This window comes from Oncorhynchus tshawytscha, linkage group LG05 (assembly GCF_018296145.1).
Source record: "Oncorhynchus tshawytscha isolate Ot180627B linkage group LG05, Otsh_v2.0, whole genome shotgun sequence".
Taxonomy (NCBI): Eukaryota; Metazoa; Chordata; class Actinopteri; order Salmoniformes; family Salmonidae; genus Oncorhynchus; species Oncorhynchus tshawytscha.
In genome coordinates this window covers 6,690,428-6,704,935 of record NC_056433.1, presented here as the reverse complement: position 1 = coordinate 6,704,935, position 14,508 = coordinate 6,690,428, and the positions used below count along the sequence as shown (strand labels likewise).

Below are 14,508 nucleotides of genomic sequence, written 5' to 3'. Positions count from 1 at the left end.
TCGGATACTTGTTCTCCCCACTTTATGTTCCTCTCTACATTCTGTGACATCATTACCTCTCTACACATCATTCTGTGACATCATTACTTCTCTACACATCATTCTGTGACATCATTACTTCTCTACACATCATTCTGTGACATCATTACCTCTCTACACATCATTCTGTGACATCATTACTTCTCTACACATCATTCTGTGACATCATTACCTCTCTACACATCATTCTGTGACATCATTACCTCTCTACACATCATTCTGTGACATCATTACTTCTCTACACATCATTCTGTGACATCATTACCTCTCTACACATCATTCTGTGACATCATTACCTCTACACATCATTCTGTGACATCATTCTGTGACATCATTCTGTGACATCATTCTTATGGTAAAAATGTTTCTTATGTTCTTAGATGTGATGCAGATATTAACAACCCATCATATAGTATCATTATATAGACAGATATTATCGGTTCTGATTGAAAATGTAATTATATTCTTTATCCTGTGGTCCACAACCCATCATACCATAACAACCCATTATATAGTAAACAGACTGTCTCATGTCTGGCCTTCTAGGTTCCTCTGTCCAGTGTCTGTGTTCTCTTGCTCATCTTAATCTTTTTTCTTTATTGGCCAGTCTGAGACCTCTTCACTGTTGACGGAGAGAGAGAGACATACTAATGAGACTAAAGGAATCCTCTTGGTCCTCTGTTTAAAGTCAGGAAGATGCCAATCATATATTCGTCTCTCGTGCTGCCTGCATGGCACACACAGACACACACCCACATCCCCCCTCCCTCCAATTCTGGATGATGGCCCCATGCAATACAACACATAGGGTTAACAACCCCCCCTACTCTCAACCCCTGATAGGCTGCCGGGGCTAGATGCTGGCACTCCTCTGGACCAATAGCAGGGCCCGGAGGTGATGTCATGGGGTAGTAGAGGGGCTGTTGCTGATGCTGCCGCTAGTCTGTATCCAAGGAGCAAGACTGACAGAGAAACAGCCTGAAAACCCGGAACTACCCCACCAACCCCATCCACCATCATCAACTCAGCCCTGCTCCAGAGGAGGGTAAGGGAAAACACGCCTCTCCTGAACATAACACAGAAAGACATCAAGGAGGTAGACTGTTATCTGGGGGTAGTTACACTAATATTATGGGATGTTACTTAAGGATGTAGTGTAGTAGCTGTTGGCTGTACTGGAAAACGATGCAACAACTGTCGTCTAGGAACTCTGTACTCTCTCTCTCCACGTTGTGTCTGTCTGTCTGTCTGTCTGTCTGTCTGTCTGTCTGTCTGTCTGTCTGTCTGTCTGTCTGTCTGTCTGTCTGTCTGTCTGTCTGTCTATAATCAGGTACTCTCTCTCCATGTTGTGTCTGTCTGTCTATCTGTCTGTCTGTCTATCTGTCTGTCTGTGTCTGTCTGTCTGTCTGTCTGTCTGTCTGTCTGTCTGTCTGTCTGTCTGTCTGTCTGTCTGTCTGTCTGTCTGTCTGTCTGTCTGTCTGTCTGTCTGTCTGTCTATAATCAGGTACTCTCTCTCCATGTTGTGTCTGTCTGTCTGTCTGTCTATCTATCTGTCTGTCTGTCTGTCTGTCTGTCTGTCTGTCTGTCTGTCTGTCTGTCTGTCTGTCTGTCTGTCTGTCTGTCTGTCTGTCTGTCTGTCTGTCTGTCTGTCTGTCTGTCTGTCTGTCTGTCTGTCTATAATCAGGTACTCTCTCTCCATGTTGTGTCTGTCTGTCTATCTGTCTGTCTGTCTGTCTGTCTGTCTATAATCAGGTACTCTCTCTCCATGTTGTGTCTGTCTGTCTGTCAGTAATCAGGTACTCTCTCTCCATGTTGTGTCTGTCTGTCTGCCAGTAATCAGGTACTCTCTCTCTCCACGTTGTGTCTGTCTGTCTGTCTGTCTGTCTGTCTGTCTGTCTGTCTGTCTGTCTGTCTGTCTGTCTGTCTGTCTGTCTGTCAGTAATCAGGAACTCTCTCTCTCCATGTTGTCTGTCTGTCTGTCTGTCTGTAATCAGGTACTCTCTCTCTCTCCATGTTGTGTCTGTCTGTCTGTAATCAGGAACTCTCTCTCTCCATGTTGTGTCTGTCAGTAATCAGGTACTCTCTCTCTGTTGTGTCTGTCTGTCTGTCAGTAATCAGGAACTCTCTCTCTCCATGTTGTGTCTGTCTGTCTGTAATCAGGAACTCTCTCTCTCCATGTTGTGTCAGTCAGTAATCAGGTACTCTCTCTCTATGTTGTGTCTGTAAGTAATCAGGTACTCTCTCTCTCTCCATGTTGTGTCAGTCAGTAATCAGGTACTCTCTCTCTATGTTGTGTCTGTCTGTCAGTAATAATGTATCCTATTCAGCGTTGTCTGTCTCTGTGTTTGCAGTATGTATGATTCACTCTGGGTGGATGTGTATTGGGATGAACGGTGCTGACTGGACATTAGGTAATAGGATAAGGAAAGGAGGAGACGGGGGGATGATAGAGGGGAAGTGAGGACAGAGAGAGAGAGAGAGAGAGACAATATGGATAGTAGGCTTTATTTAGAAAAGTAGCATAGATCTACTGACACGCTGATGACAGCAAGAGAGGGAGACAGACAGAGGACAGGAAGACAGGAAGACAGACAGACAGACGAGAGGAAGGAAGACAGACAGACAGACAGACAGACGAGAGGAAGACAGACAGACAGGAGAGAGGAAGACAGACAGAGGAGAGAATGCAGACTTTCCTGTCTTCTTTATTGACAAACAAGAAGTGAACAGCTTACCATGCAGAATGTTTCTATCGACCAGCCTCTCGGGTGACAGTTGTGAGTGTGCGCGTGCGTGTGGGCAGGGCACCACTGGTCTCTAGAGGTATCACGTCACAGTGGAAAGAGAGCTGTGACACAGCGGTCTGGACAGTCACAGTGGAAAGAGAGCTGTGACACAGCGGTCTGGACAGTCACAGCGGAGAGAGAGCTGTGACACAGCAGTCTGGACAGTCACAGTGGAGAGAGAGCTGTGACACACCGATGAGGACAGTCACAGTGGTCTGGACAGGAGGCTGTTGGAAATACGCTATTTGCACAGAGTTGTGCTTATTTCTGGCTGAGCTTTGATTGGCAATTTTTTTAATAACCAATCATTTATTTTTACACCAAATACTAACATTCACATACAAACAACAATTTACAGACGCACACAAACAACGACGACATCTCATCTGCCTAGACTCGCATGCTCCCACCCCCATCCCTAGTGCCTGGCCACACCCCTATCCCTAGTGCCTGGCCACACCCCTATCCCTAGTGCCTGGCCACACCCCTATCCCTAGTGCCTGGCCACACCCCCATCCCTAGTGCCTGGCCACACCACTATCCCTAGTGCCTGGCCACACCACTATCCCTAGTGCCTGGCCACACCCTATCTCTAGTGCCTGGCCACACCCCTATCCCTAGTGCCTGGCCACACCCCTATCCCTAGTGCCTGGTCACACCCCTATCCCTAGTGCCTGGCCACACCCCTATCCCTAGTGCCTGGCCACACCCCTATCCCTAGTGCCTGGCCACACCCCTATCCCTAGTGCCTGGCCACACCCCTATCCCTAGTGCCTGGCCACACCCCTATCCCTAGTGCCTGGCCACACCCCCATCCCTAGTGCCTGGCCACACCCCCATCCCTAGTGCCTGGCCACACCCCATCCCTAGTGCCTGGCCACACCCCTATCCCTAGTCCTGGCCACACCCCATCCCTAGTGCCTGGCCACACCCCCATCCCTAGTGCCTGGCCACACCCCCATCCCTAGTGCCTGGCCACACCCCCATCCCTAGTGCCTGGCCACACCCCCATCCCTAGTGCCTGGACACACCCCCATTCCTAGTGCCTGGCTACACCCCTATCCCTAGTGCCTGGCCACACCCCCATTCCTAGTGCCTGGCTACACCCCTATCCCTAGTGCCTGGCCACACCCCCATCCCTAGTGCCTGGCCACACCCCCATTCCTAGTGCCTGGCTACACCCCTATCCCTAGTGCCTGGCCACAACCCTATCCCTAGTGCCTGGCCACACCCCTATCCCCAGTGCTTGGCCACACCCCCATCCCTAGTGCCTGGCCACACCCACATCCCTAGTGCCTGGCCACACCACTATCCCTAGTGCCTGGCCACACACCCCTATCCCTAGTGCCTGGCCACACCCCTATCCCTAGTGCCTGGCCACACCCCCATTCCTAGTGCCTGGCTACACCCCTATCCCTAGTGCCTGGCCACACCCCCATCCCTAGTGCCTGGCCACACCCCCATTCCTAGTGCCTGGCTACCCCCTATCCCTAGTGCCTGGCCACAACCCTATCCCTAGTGCCTGGCCACACCCCCATCCCTAGTGCTTGGCCACACCCCCATCCCTAGTGCCTGACCACACCCCCATCCCTAGTGCCTGGCCACACCCCATCCCTAGTGCCTGGCCACACCCACATCTCTAGTGCCTGACCACACCCCCATCCCTAGTGCCTGGCCACACCCCCATCCCTAGTGCCTGGCCACACCCACATCTCTAGTGCCTGGCCACACCCACATCCCTAGTGCCTGGCCACACCCCCATCCCCAGTGCTTGGCCACACCCCCATCCCTAGTGCCTGGCCACACCCCCATCCCTAGTGCCTGGCCACACCCCCATCTCCAGTGCCTGGCCACACCCCCATCCCTAGTGCCTGGCCACACCCCCATCTCCAGTGCCTGGCCACACCCCATCCCTAGTGCCTGGCCACACCCCCATCCCTAGTGCCTGGCCACACCCCATCCCTAGTGCCTGGCCACACCCCCATCCCTAGTGCCTGGCCACACCCCCATCCCTAGTGCCTGGCCACACCCCTATCCCTAGTGCCTGGCCACACCCCCATCCCTAGTGCCTGGCCACACCTCCATCCCTAGTGCCTGGCCACACCCCCATCCCTAGTGCCTGGCCACACCCCCATCCCTAGTGCCTGGCCACACCCCCATCCCTAGTGCCCTTTGTTATTGTTTGCCACATGGTCTTAAATTGTTTTTAAAAAATTATAAATGTATCTTGGTTGCCCATGCTGTTTCAATAAGAAATCATTTAATGGCGGATTGATTATTATTACATTATTCATCTCATATGCATATGTATATACTGTACTCTATATCATCGACTGCATCCTTATGTAATACATGTATCACTAGCCACTTTAACTATGCCACTTGGTTTACATACTCATCTCATATGTATATACTGTACTCGATATAATCTACTGTATCTTGCCTATGCTGCTCCGTACCATCACTCATTCATATATCCTTATGTACATATTCTTTATCCCCTTACACTGTGTATAAGACAGTAGTTTTGGAATTGTTAGTTAGATTACTTGTTGATTATTACTGCACTGTCGGAACTAGAAGCACAAGCATTTCGCTACACTCGCATTAACATCTGCTAACCATGTGTATGTGACAAATAAAATTTGATTTGATTTATTCCCAAGTTTTTAGTAATATGTTTTTTCAAGATGAGTGATGAGAAAGGAATCATACAGCCCATTGTGTATATCACTACGGCCCCATACGCCATGTCTTGAAATATGCAGGCAGACGGATTATAGGTAAATTTACATTATAATATTTCTGCTAGTCACATTTTCTGCTCCGCCCATAATTCTTGGACTTCATAGCGTTCCCAGAAAGCATAGATTATTGAGTTAGTTTTACAGTTAAGACATGACTCTGCCGTTGTGCCGTAGAAATTTGCGGGAATTTTGTCTCTTGTTTAATAATAAATTCTATACATTAGTTTATACTGGATTAAGTGTATATTTTTGTTAACTGTAATTTCATTAGTTATGCTCCAACATTCCCTCCATCTTGTGACAACATTAGTTTTTTTTTAAAGTCGTGGTTCCAATATTTTCTATTTTTTTCTAAGAGATCGTCAGTTGGATAGGCTCTCTCCAAGGTATTGTATATCTTACCTGTCATATGAACATCCTTTTCTGACTCAAATAAGATTCCCTCAAGTTTTCTCTGATGTCCTAAAAAGTTCAAATCCAAATGTTGTTAAATGTAACTTTTAAGGTGCATGTATTTTACCAGTCCCAAATGGCTTTTTCATTTTGAAATGGAAATTAATTAATTTCCTGTTGCCAAGTCATTTATGGTTTATATGCCTTTAGTTTTCCACCTGGACCAATTTATTAGTGAATTCTGAAAATAAATACCTCATTCCATGAGGTTGTGTTTTTAGGGAGTGCTATTGGTTCTTGTAGAATCCATTTTATTTTCTTCTATATTGTTATAGTGTTCTATGTTGTTATAGTGTTCTATATTGTTATAGTGTTCTATATTGTTATAGTGTTCTATATTGTTATAGTGTTCTATATTGTTATAGTGTTCTATATTGTTATAGTGTTCTATATTGTTATAGGTTCTATATTGTTATAGTGTTCTATAGTGTTATAGTGTTCTGTATTGTTATAGTGTTCTATATTGTTATAGGTTCTATATTGTTATAGTGTTCCATATTGGTATAGTGTTCTATATTGTTATAGTGTTCTATATTGTTATAGGTTCTATATTGTTATAGTGTTCTATATTGTTATAGTGTTCTATGTTGTTATAGTGTTCTATGTTGTTATAGTGTTCTATGTTGTTATAGTGTTCCATATTGTTATAGTGTTCTATATTGTTATAGTGTTCTATATTGTTATAGTGTTCTATATTGTTATAGTGTTCTATATTGTTATAGTGTTCTGTATTGTTATAGTGTTCTATATTGTTATAGTGTTCCATATTGGTATAGTGTTCTATATTGTTATAGTGTTCTATATTGTTATAGTGTTCTATAGTGTTATAGTGTTCTATAGTGTTATAGTGTTCTGTATTGTTATAGTGTTCTATGTTGTGATAGTGTTCTATATTGTTATAGTGTTCTATGTTGTTATAGTGTTCTATGTTGTTATAGTGTTCTATATTGTTATAGTGTTCTATATTGTTATAGTGTTATAGTGTTCTATAGTGTTATAGTGTTCTGTATTGTTATAGTGTTCTATGTTGTTATAGTGTTCTATGTTGTTATAGTGTTCTATATTGTTATAGTGTTCTATATTGTTATAGTGTTCTATAGTGTTATAGTGTTCTATATTGTTATAGTGTTCTATGTTGTTATAGTGTTCTATATTGTTATAGTGTTTGATATTGTTATAGTGTTCTATATTGGTATAGTGTTCCATATTGTTATAGTGTTCTATGTTGTTATAGTGTTCTATATTGTTATAGTGTTCTTAACTATGAAGTTGTTCATGTTCTTAGCTTCATCCTTTGAAAAGAGACACGCTAAAAGATTCGAGATTTGAAAGATTTGAAAGTATTCAGAGTGGGTTTTTTCAGCAAAGGGGGCTTTAAGTTTTTCAAATGAATCAGTTATATCAGTAGATCGTCTAGAAATACGTTTAGTTCATGTTTGCCAATACTGATAGCTGTTACGTTTGGGTCCTGTCTATTTCTTTCTGCAAGCAGTTCAATTGCCAGTGCAAACAGGAGAGGGGAAACAGGACATCCCTGTCGTGTGCCCCTTTCTAAAGCAATTTCATCAGATAACGTGTTATTTGTGTATATTTTTTTGCATTATGTAATATTTTTATTAAATGTATTATTTCAGCTGGAAAGTTGAAAGCTTCCAAAGTTTTGAATAGAAAAGGCCATTCAAGACGGTCGAAGACCTTTTCGGCATCAACAGCCATTATTGATAATCAATTATTAAACTGAAACATGTTCTTGTATTTGTTTTTAAGTGTCTATAAACCCTGTTTGATTGACATGTATCAAGTCTGGTAAGACTTTTGCCATTTTATTGCTTGTGAGTTTTGTTATCATTTTGTTGCTTTATTGTCACAATGTATTCAACTTATGGGTCTATAATCAGCAGGCGACTCTCCCGATTTTCCTGGTTTTAATGTAACCTGGGGAAAAAAACGTTTGATACATGGAACTAGGAAATACTGAATTGAGTGGCGTGTATCTAATAATTATTTATTATCTCTCTTTTTAGTGATTCTTTTTTGTCTGTTGATAATTGCTTCAGGGTTGTTAAGTCTAAGAAGGCTACAGAATCCATCCAACTGTTGCTTAATTCTGATTCATACTGTGCCTTCGGAAAGCATTACATTTTTCTACATTTTGTTAAGTTACAGCCTTATTCTAAAATGGATTAAATTGTTGTTGTTTTTTCGCTTATCAACCTACACACAATACTCCACAATGACGAAGCAAAAAAGGTTTTATAAATGTTTGCAAATGTATAAAAACAAACGGACATTTCACATTAACATAAGTATTCAGACCCTTTACTCAGTACTTTGTTGAAGCACCTTTGGCAGCGATTACAGTATTGAGTCTTCTTTGGTGTGATGCTACAAGCTTGCACACCTGTATTTGGGGAGTTTCTCCCATTCTTCTCTGCAGATCCTCTCAAGCTCTGTCAGGTTGGACAGCTATTTTCAGGTCTCTCTAGAGATGTTTCATCGGGTTCAAGTCCGGGCTCTGGCTGGGCCATTCAAGGACATTCAGAGACTTGTCCCGAAGCCTCACCTGCACTGGCTTGGCTGTGTGCTTAGGGTCGTTGGAAGGTCCCGAAACCCAGTCTGAGGTCCTGAGTGCATCATACCAGAGAATCTTATTTCTCATGGTCTGTCCTTTAGGTGCCTTTTGGCAAACTCCAAGCAGGCTTTCAGAAGCTTCCGTCTGGCCACTCTACCATAAAGGCCTGATTGGTGGAGTGCAGCAGAGATGATTGTCCTTCTGGAAGGTTCTACACAGAGGAACTCTGGAGCTCTGTCAGAGTGACCATCGGATTCTTGGTCACCTCCCAGACCTTTCTCCCCAGAGTGCTCAGTTTGGCCGGCGGCCAGCTCTAGGAAGAGTCTTGGTGCTTCCAAACGTCTTCCATTTAAGAATGATGGAGGCCACTGTGTTCTTGGGGACCTTTAATGCTGCAGAAATCTTTTGGTATCCTTCCCCAGATCTGTGCCTCGACACCATCCTGTCTCGGAGTTCTACGGACAATTCCTTCGACCTCATGGCTTAGTTTTTGCTGTGTGCCTTTCCAAATCATGTCCAATCAATTGAAGGTACTACAAGTGGACTCCAATCAAGTTGTAGAAACATCTCAAGGATGATTAATGGAAACAGGAAGCACCTGAGCTCAATTTTGAGTCTTATAGCAAAGGGTCGGAATACTTATGTAAATAAGGTATTTCTGTTTTTTATTTTAATACATTTGCAAAAACACATTTCTAAAAACACAGTTTTTGCTTTGGCATTATAGGGTATTGTGATGTCATTATGGGGTATTGTGATGTCATTATGGGGTATTGTGATGTCATTATGGGATATTGTGTGTAGATTGATGAAGATTTTTATTTTATTTAATCCATTTTAGAATAAGGCTGTAACGTAACAAAATGTGGAAAAAGTAAAGGGATCTGAATACTTTGCAAATGCGCTGGACATTTAAGAGAAATGAAGCTTATGAAATCATCATTAATTGTTGTTTTTAATTACCGCATTTTGTATCTTTGTCTTTTAAATTATAACTGGTTTAGCGTGTATTTGTTTCGTGAGAGCTGCAAGATATTTACCAGGTTTATTTGCCATTAAGTAGTATGCTTTTAGAATATCGTATTCCTGCTTATTTTCAGAAATGGTCTTTTCTTCTTTACCTTGTAATGATGTTTTATGTCCTTTTTCTAAGATGCATTTTTATTTCATTTTCTAACTCAGATTACATTTTTGCAGAGAGTGACATTTTCCTAATGTACACTTTAAAGGTATTCTAAGTTATATCAGGGGTCAGCTTTTCTCTGTCCTTTATGTCTACATTTGTAATTGGTTCTCCAAAACGTTTTTTTTCTACAAATTTATTTTTTTCCTGGTGGGTTGAGACATCGCGTTGTTTAGATTTGAAAACCCAACAGTTGTATTGGAAGGGGTCTGCGCTCGAGGGCTGTGTTTGGTTCTCCTCTTTGTCTTTCTCACTCAAACCCACGTGGTCAATCAATCACTAAAAAAAGCAAGGCCCCTTCATTATCAACGCCTCGTGCCTACATTACAACATCAAAATAGCCTTCTCGACTTTGAAGTCAGGAGGACTTGGAGTTATGAGTTAGCCTGACTAATACGAGACGGTTTAACCCTTTTCGATTCAAGAACTGGTCCTAAAATGAATAGTATTAGGAGCCTGAAGAAGAAACTACCCAGATGTCAATTCAACGTCTATTCCAGGTTGGTGAAATGACCGTGGTGCCCAGTTGGTAGTAGTGTTAGGCCCCTGAAGAGGAATGTCATGTAAGAACAGATTTTGGTAATATTTTGCATTAATTCAATGTTGAGGAGCCCATCTGAGGAAGGGTGGAGACAGAGAGAGCAGCTGGTGGAGAGATCTGGAGGGAGAAGGGCTGCCACCCCTTCTTCCCTCTCCCTCTCCACCTCTCTCAGTCTCTCTCTCTCTCTCTCTCTCTCTGTCTCTCTCTCTCTTTTTCCATCTCTTGCCCTCTCTCTCTCTCTCTCTCTCTCTCTCTCTCTCTCTCTCTCTCTCTCTCTCTCTCTCTCCTCTCCCTCTCTCTCTCTCTCTCTCTTTCTCTCTCTCATCTGAATTCACTCTGCAGTTCTCCACGTGTCACGACTGTGATTTATCACACAGTCACACTGGTACAGGTTATAGTGTGTGGCAGTAAGGTTAACCTGAACGACTCATATCACAAACATCAGGATTATCAGATACCCTCTCTTCAAAACTAACACTTTTTTATGACCATTCACAGATTTGTCTATTTCCTCATTAAGACTTCAAGCACCAGTCTCTTGAACATAGCGTGACCCTGGGTGTTATGTTAACTCCAGAATATTTTAATAAGCATTCTTATAAAGTCAAATCTCATTGAAGCCCTCTTTATCTACAGGAACAGCATTGACCTGAGCTCAACACAGTGGAATCATGACCCTAGCAGGTAAGCACTTATCTCCATATACAAGACACAATACCTTCATAAAACCCCAAATGTACCTCCAACAAAAGGCCATTAATGCTGACAGGAGACATCATTTAGACACAACAAAACATACGTTTGTAGATTTATTTCATGTAATATAACACACTATTAGTCTAGCCCTAGCCAGGGGCCGTAGTTGGGTGTTGGCTAGGTTTTACACTGTCAGAGACACACTGTACTGTACAGTGGACTACAGTGGCTTGCAAAGGTATTCATCCCCCTTGGCATTTTTCCTATTTTATTGCCTTAGTAAATAGTAAATAGAAGTAAATAGATTTGTTTTTTTTTTGGGGGGGGGGGTGTTTATCATTTGATTTAAACAACCTGCCTACCACTTTGAAGATGCAAAATATGTTTTATTGTGAAACAAACAAGAAATAAGACCAAAAAAAAATGAAAACTGGAGCGTTCATAAATATTCACCCCCCCCAAAGTCAACATTTTGTAGAGCCACCATTCTTAGCAATTACAGCTGCAAGTCTCTTGGGGTATGTCTCTATAAGCTTGGCACATCTAGCCACTGGGACTTTTGCCCATTCTTCAAGGAAAAACTGCTCCAGCTCCTTCAAGTTGGATGGGTTCCGCTGGTGTACAGCAAGTCATACCACAGATTCTCAATTGGATTGAGGTCTGGGCTTTGACTAGGCCATTCCAAGACATTTAAATGTTTCCCCTTAAACCACTCGAGTGTTGCTTTAGCAGTATGCTTAGGGTCATTCTCCTGCTGGAAGGTGGACCTCCGTCCCAGTCTCAAATCTCTGGAAGACTCAAGAATTTCCCTGTATTTAGCGCCATCCATCACTCCTTCAATTCTGACCAGTTTCTCGGTCCCTGCTGATGAAAAACATCCCCACAGCATGATGCTGCCAGCACCATGCTTCACTGTGGGGATGGTGTTCTCGAGGTGTTGGGTTTGTGCCAGACATAGCGTTTTCCTTGATGGCCAAAAAGCTCAGTTTTTGTCTCATCTGACTAGAGTACCTTCTTTTGCTTCATTTTTTCTTTAAGCAATGGCTTTTTTTTATGGCCATTCTTTCTCCTTGCCTGGTCCGTGAGTTTTGGTGGGTGGCCCTCTCTTGGCAGGTTTGTTGTGGTGCCATATTCTTTCCAATTTTTTATAATGGATTTAATGGTGCTCCGTGGGATGTTACAGAACTCGACACAACTCGAAGGGTACCAAAAAAAGTCTGCAGCATTGAAGTTCCCCAATAACACAGTGTCTCCATCATTTTTAAATGTAAGAAGTTTGGAACCAACAAGACTCTCTAAAGCACCAAGACTTCCTAAAGCTGTCCTCCCGGCCAAACTGAGCAATCAGGGGAGAAAGGCCTTGGTCAGGGAGGTGACCAAGAACCTGATGGTCACTGACAGAGATCCAGTGTTCCTCTGTGGAGATGGGAGAACCTTCCAGAAGGACAACCATCTCTGCTACACTCCACCAATCAGGCCTTATGGTAGAGCAGCCAGATGGAAGCCACTCCTCTGTAAAGGCACATGACAGCCCACTTGGAGTTTGCCAAAAAGGCACCTAAAGGACTCTCAGACCATGAGAAACAAGATTGTCTGGTCTGATGAAACAAAGATTGAACTATTTGACCTGAATCCCAAGCGTCACATCTGGAGGAAACCTGGCACCATCCCTCCGGTGAAGCATGGTGGTGGCAGCATCATGCTGTGGGGATGTTTTTCAGAGGCAGTGACTGGGAGACTAATCAGGATCGAGGGAAAGATGAACTAAGCAAAGTACTGAGAGATCCTTCATGAAAACCTGCTCCAGAGAAGGTTCACCTTCCAACAGGACAACGACCCTACGCATACAGCCAAGACTATGCAGGAGTGGCTTCGGGACATGTCTCTGAATGTCGTTAAGTGGCCCAGCCAGAGCCCGGACTTGAACCCGATTGAACATCTCTGGAGAGACCTGAAAATAGCTGTGCAGCAACGCTCCCCATCCAACCTGACAGAGCTTGAGAGGTTCTGCAGAGAAGAATGGGAGAAACTCCCCAAATACAGGTGTGACAAGCTTGTAGCGTCATGCCTAAGAAGACTCGAGGCTGTAATCGCTGTCAAAGGTGTTTCAACAAAGTGCTGAGTAAAGAGTCTCAATACTTATGTAAAATGGGATATTTCAGAGTTCTATTTTTTAATACATTTGTAAAATTTCATCAAAAACAAAAATCCTTTTCATTATTGTGTATAGATTGATGAGGGGGGGGAAACAACATAATCAATTTTAGAATAAGGCTGTATGTAAAGTAATTTTAGAATAATAATATGTAAAGTAACAAAATGTGGGAAAAGTCAAAGGGTCTGAATACTTTCCGAAGGCCCTGTATTTATCTGTGATCAGAGAGGAGGTGAAGGCCCTGTATTTATCTGTGATCAGAGAGGAGATGAAGGCCCTGCATTTATCTGTGATCAGAGAGGAGATGAAGACCCTGTATTTATCTGTGATCAGAGAGGAGATGAAGACCCTGTATTTCTCTGTGATCAGAGAGGAGATGAAGGCCCTGTATTTATCTGTGATCAGAGAGGAGATGAAGACCCTGTATTTATCTGTGATCAGAGAGGAGATGAAGACCCTGTATTTATCTGTGATCAGAGAGGAGATGAAGGCCCTGTATTTCTCTGTGATCAGAGAGGAGATGAAGGCCCTGTATTTATCTGTGATCAGAGAGGAGATGAAGGCCCTGTATTTATCTGTGATCAGAGAGGAGATGAAGGCCCTGTATTTATCTGTGATGAGAGAGGAGATGAAGGCCCTGTATTTATCTGTGATCAGAGAGGAGATGAAGGCCCTGTATTTATCTGTGATCAGAGAGGAGATGAAGGCCCTGTATTTATCTGTGATCAGAGAGGAGATGAAGGCCCTGTATTTATCTGTGATCAGAGAGGAGATGAAGACCCTGTATTTATATGTGATCAGAGAGGAGATGAAGACCCTGTATTTATCGGTGATCAGAGAGGAGATGAAGGCCCTGTATTTATCTGTGATCAGAGAGGAGATGAAGGCCCTGTATTTATCTGTGATCAGAGAGGAGATGAAGGCCCTGTATTTATCTGTGATCAGAGAGGAGATGAAGGCCCTGTATTTATCTGTGATCAGAGAGGAGATGAAGGCCCTGTATTTATCTGTGATCAGAGAGGAGATGAAGGCCCTGTATTTATCTGTGATCAGAGAGGAGATGAAGACCCTGCATTTATCTGTGATCAGAGAGGAGATGAAGGCCCTGTATTTATCTGTGATCAGAGAGGAGATGAAGGCCCTGTATTTATCTGTGATCAGAGAGGAGATGAAGGCCCTGTATTTATCTGTGATCAGAGAGGAGATGAAGGCCCTGTATTTATCTGTGATCAGAGAGGAGATGAAGGCCCTGTATTTATCTGTGATCAGAGAGGAGATGAAGACCCTGTATTTATCTGTGATCAGAGAGGAGATGAAGACCCTGTATTTATCTGTG

General features: G+C 43.3%; 1 protein-coding gene across 1 annotated transcript in view; it reads left to right on the top strand.

Moving 5' to 3' along the window:
- The first annotated feature begins 905 nt into the window (after positions 1–905).
- LOC121846470 (stathmin-4-like) overlaps positions 906–14,508 on the top strand; it is a 29,654-nt gene continuing 16,051 nt past the window's right edge. The window contains exons 1-2 of the mRNA XM_042321406.1: positions 906–1,084; positions 10,958–11,005. Coding sequence (XP_042177340.1) covers positions 10,993–11,005 — 13 coding nt within the window. The 5' untranslated portion in view covers positions 906–1,084; positions 10,958–10,992. The remainder of the gene's footprint in view (positions 1,085–10,957; positions 11,006–14,508) is intronic.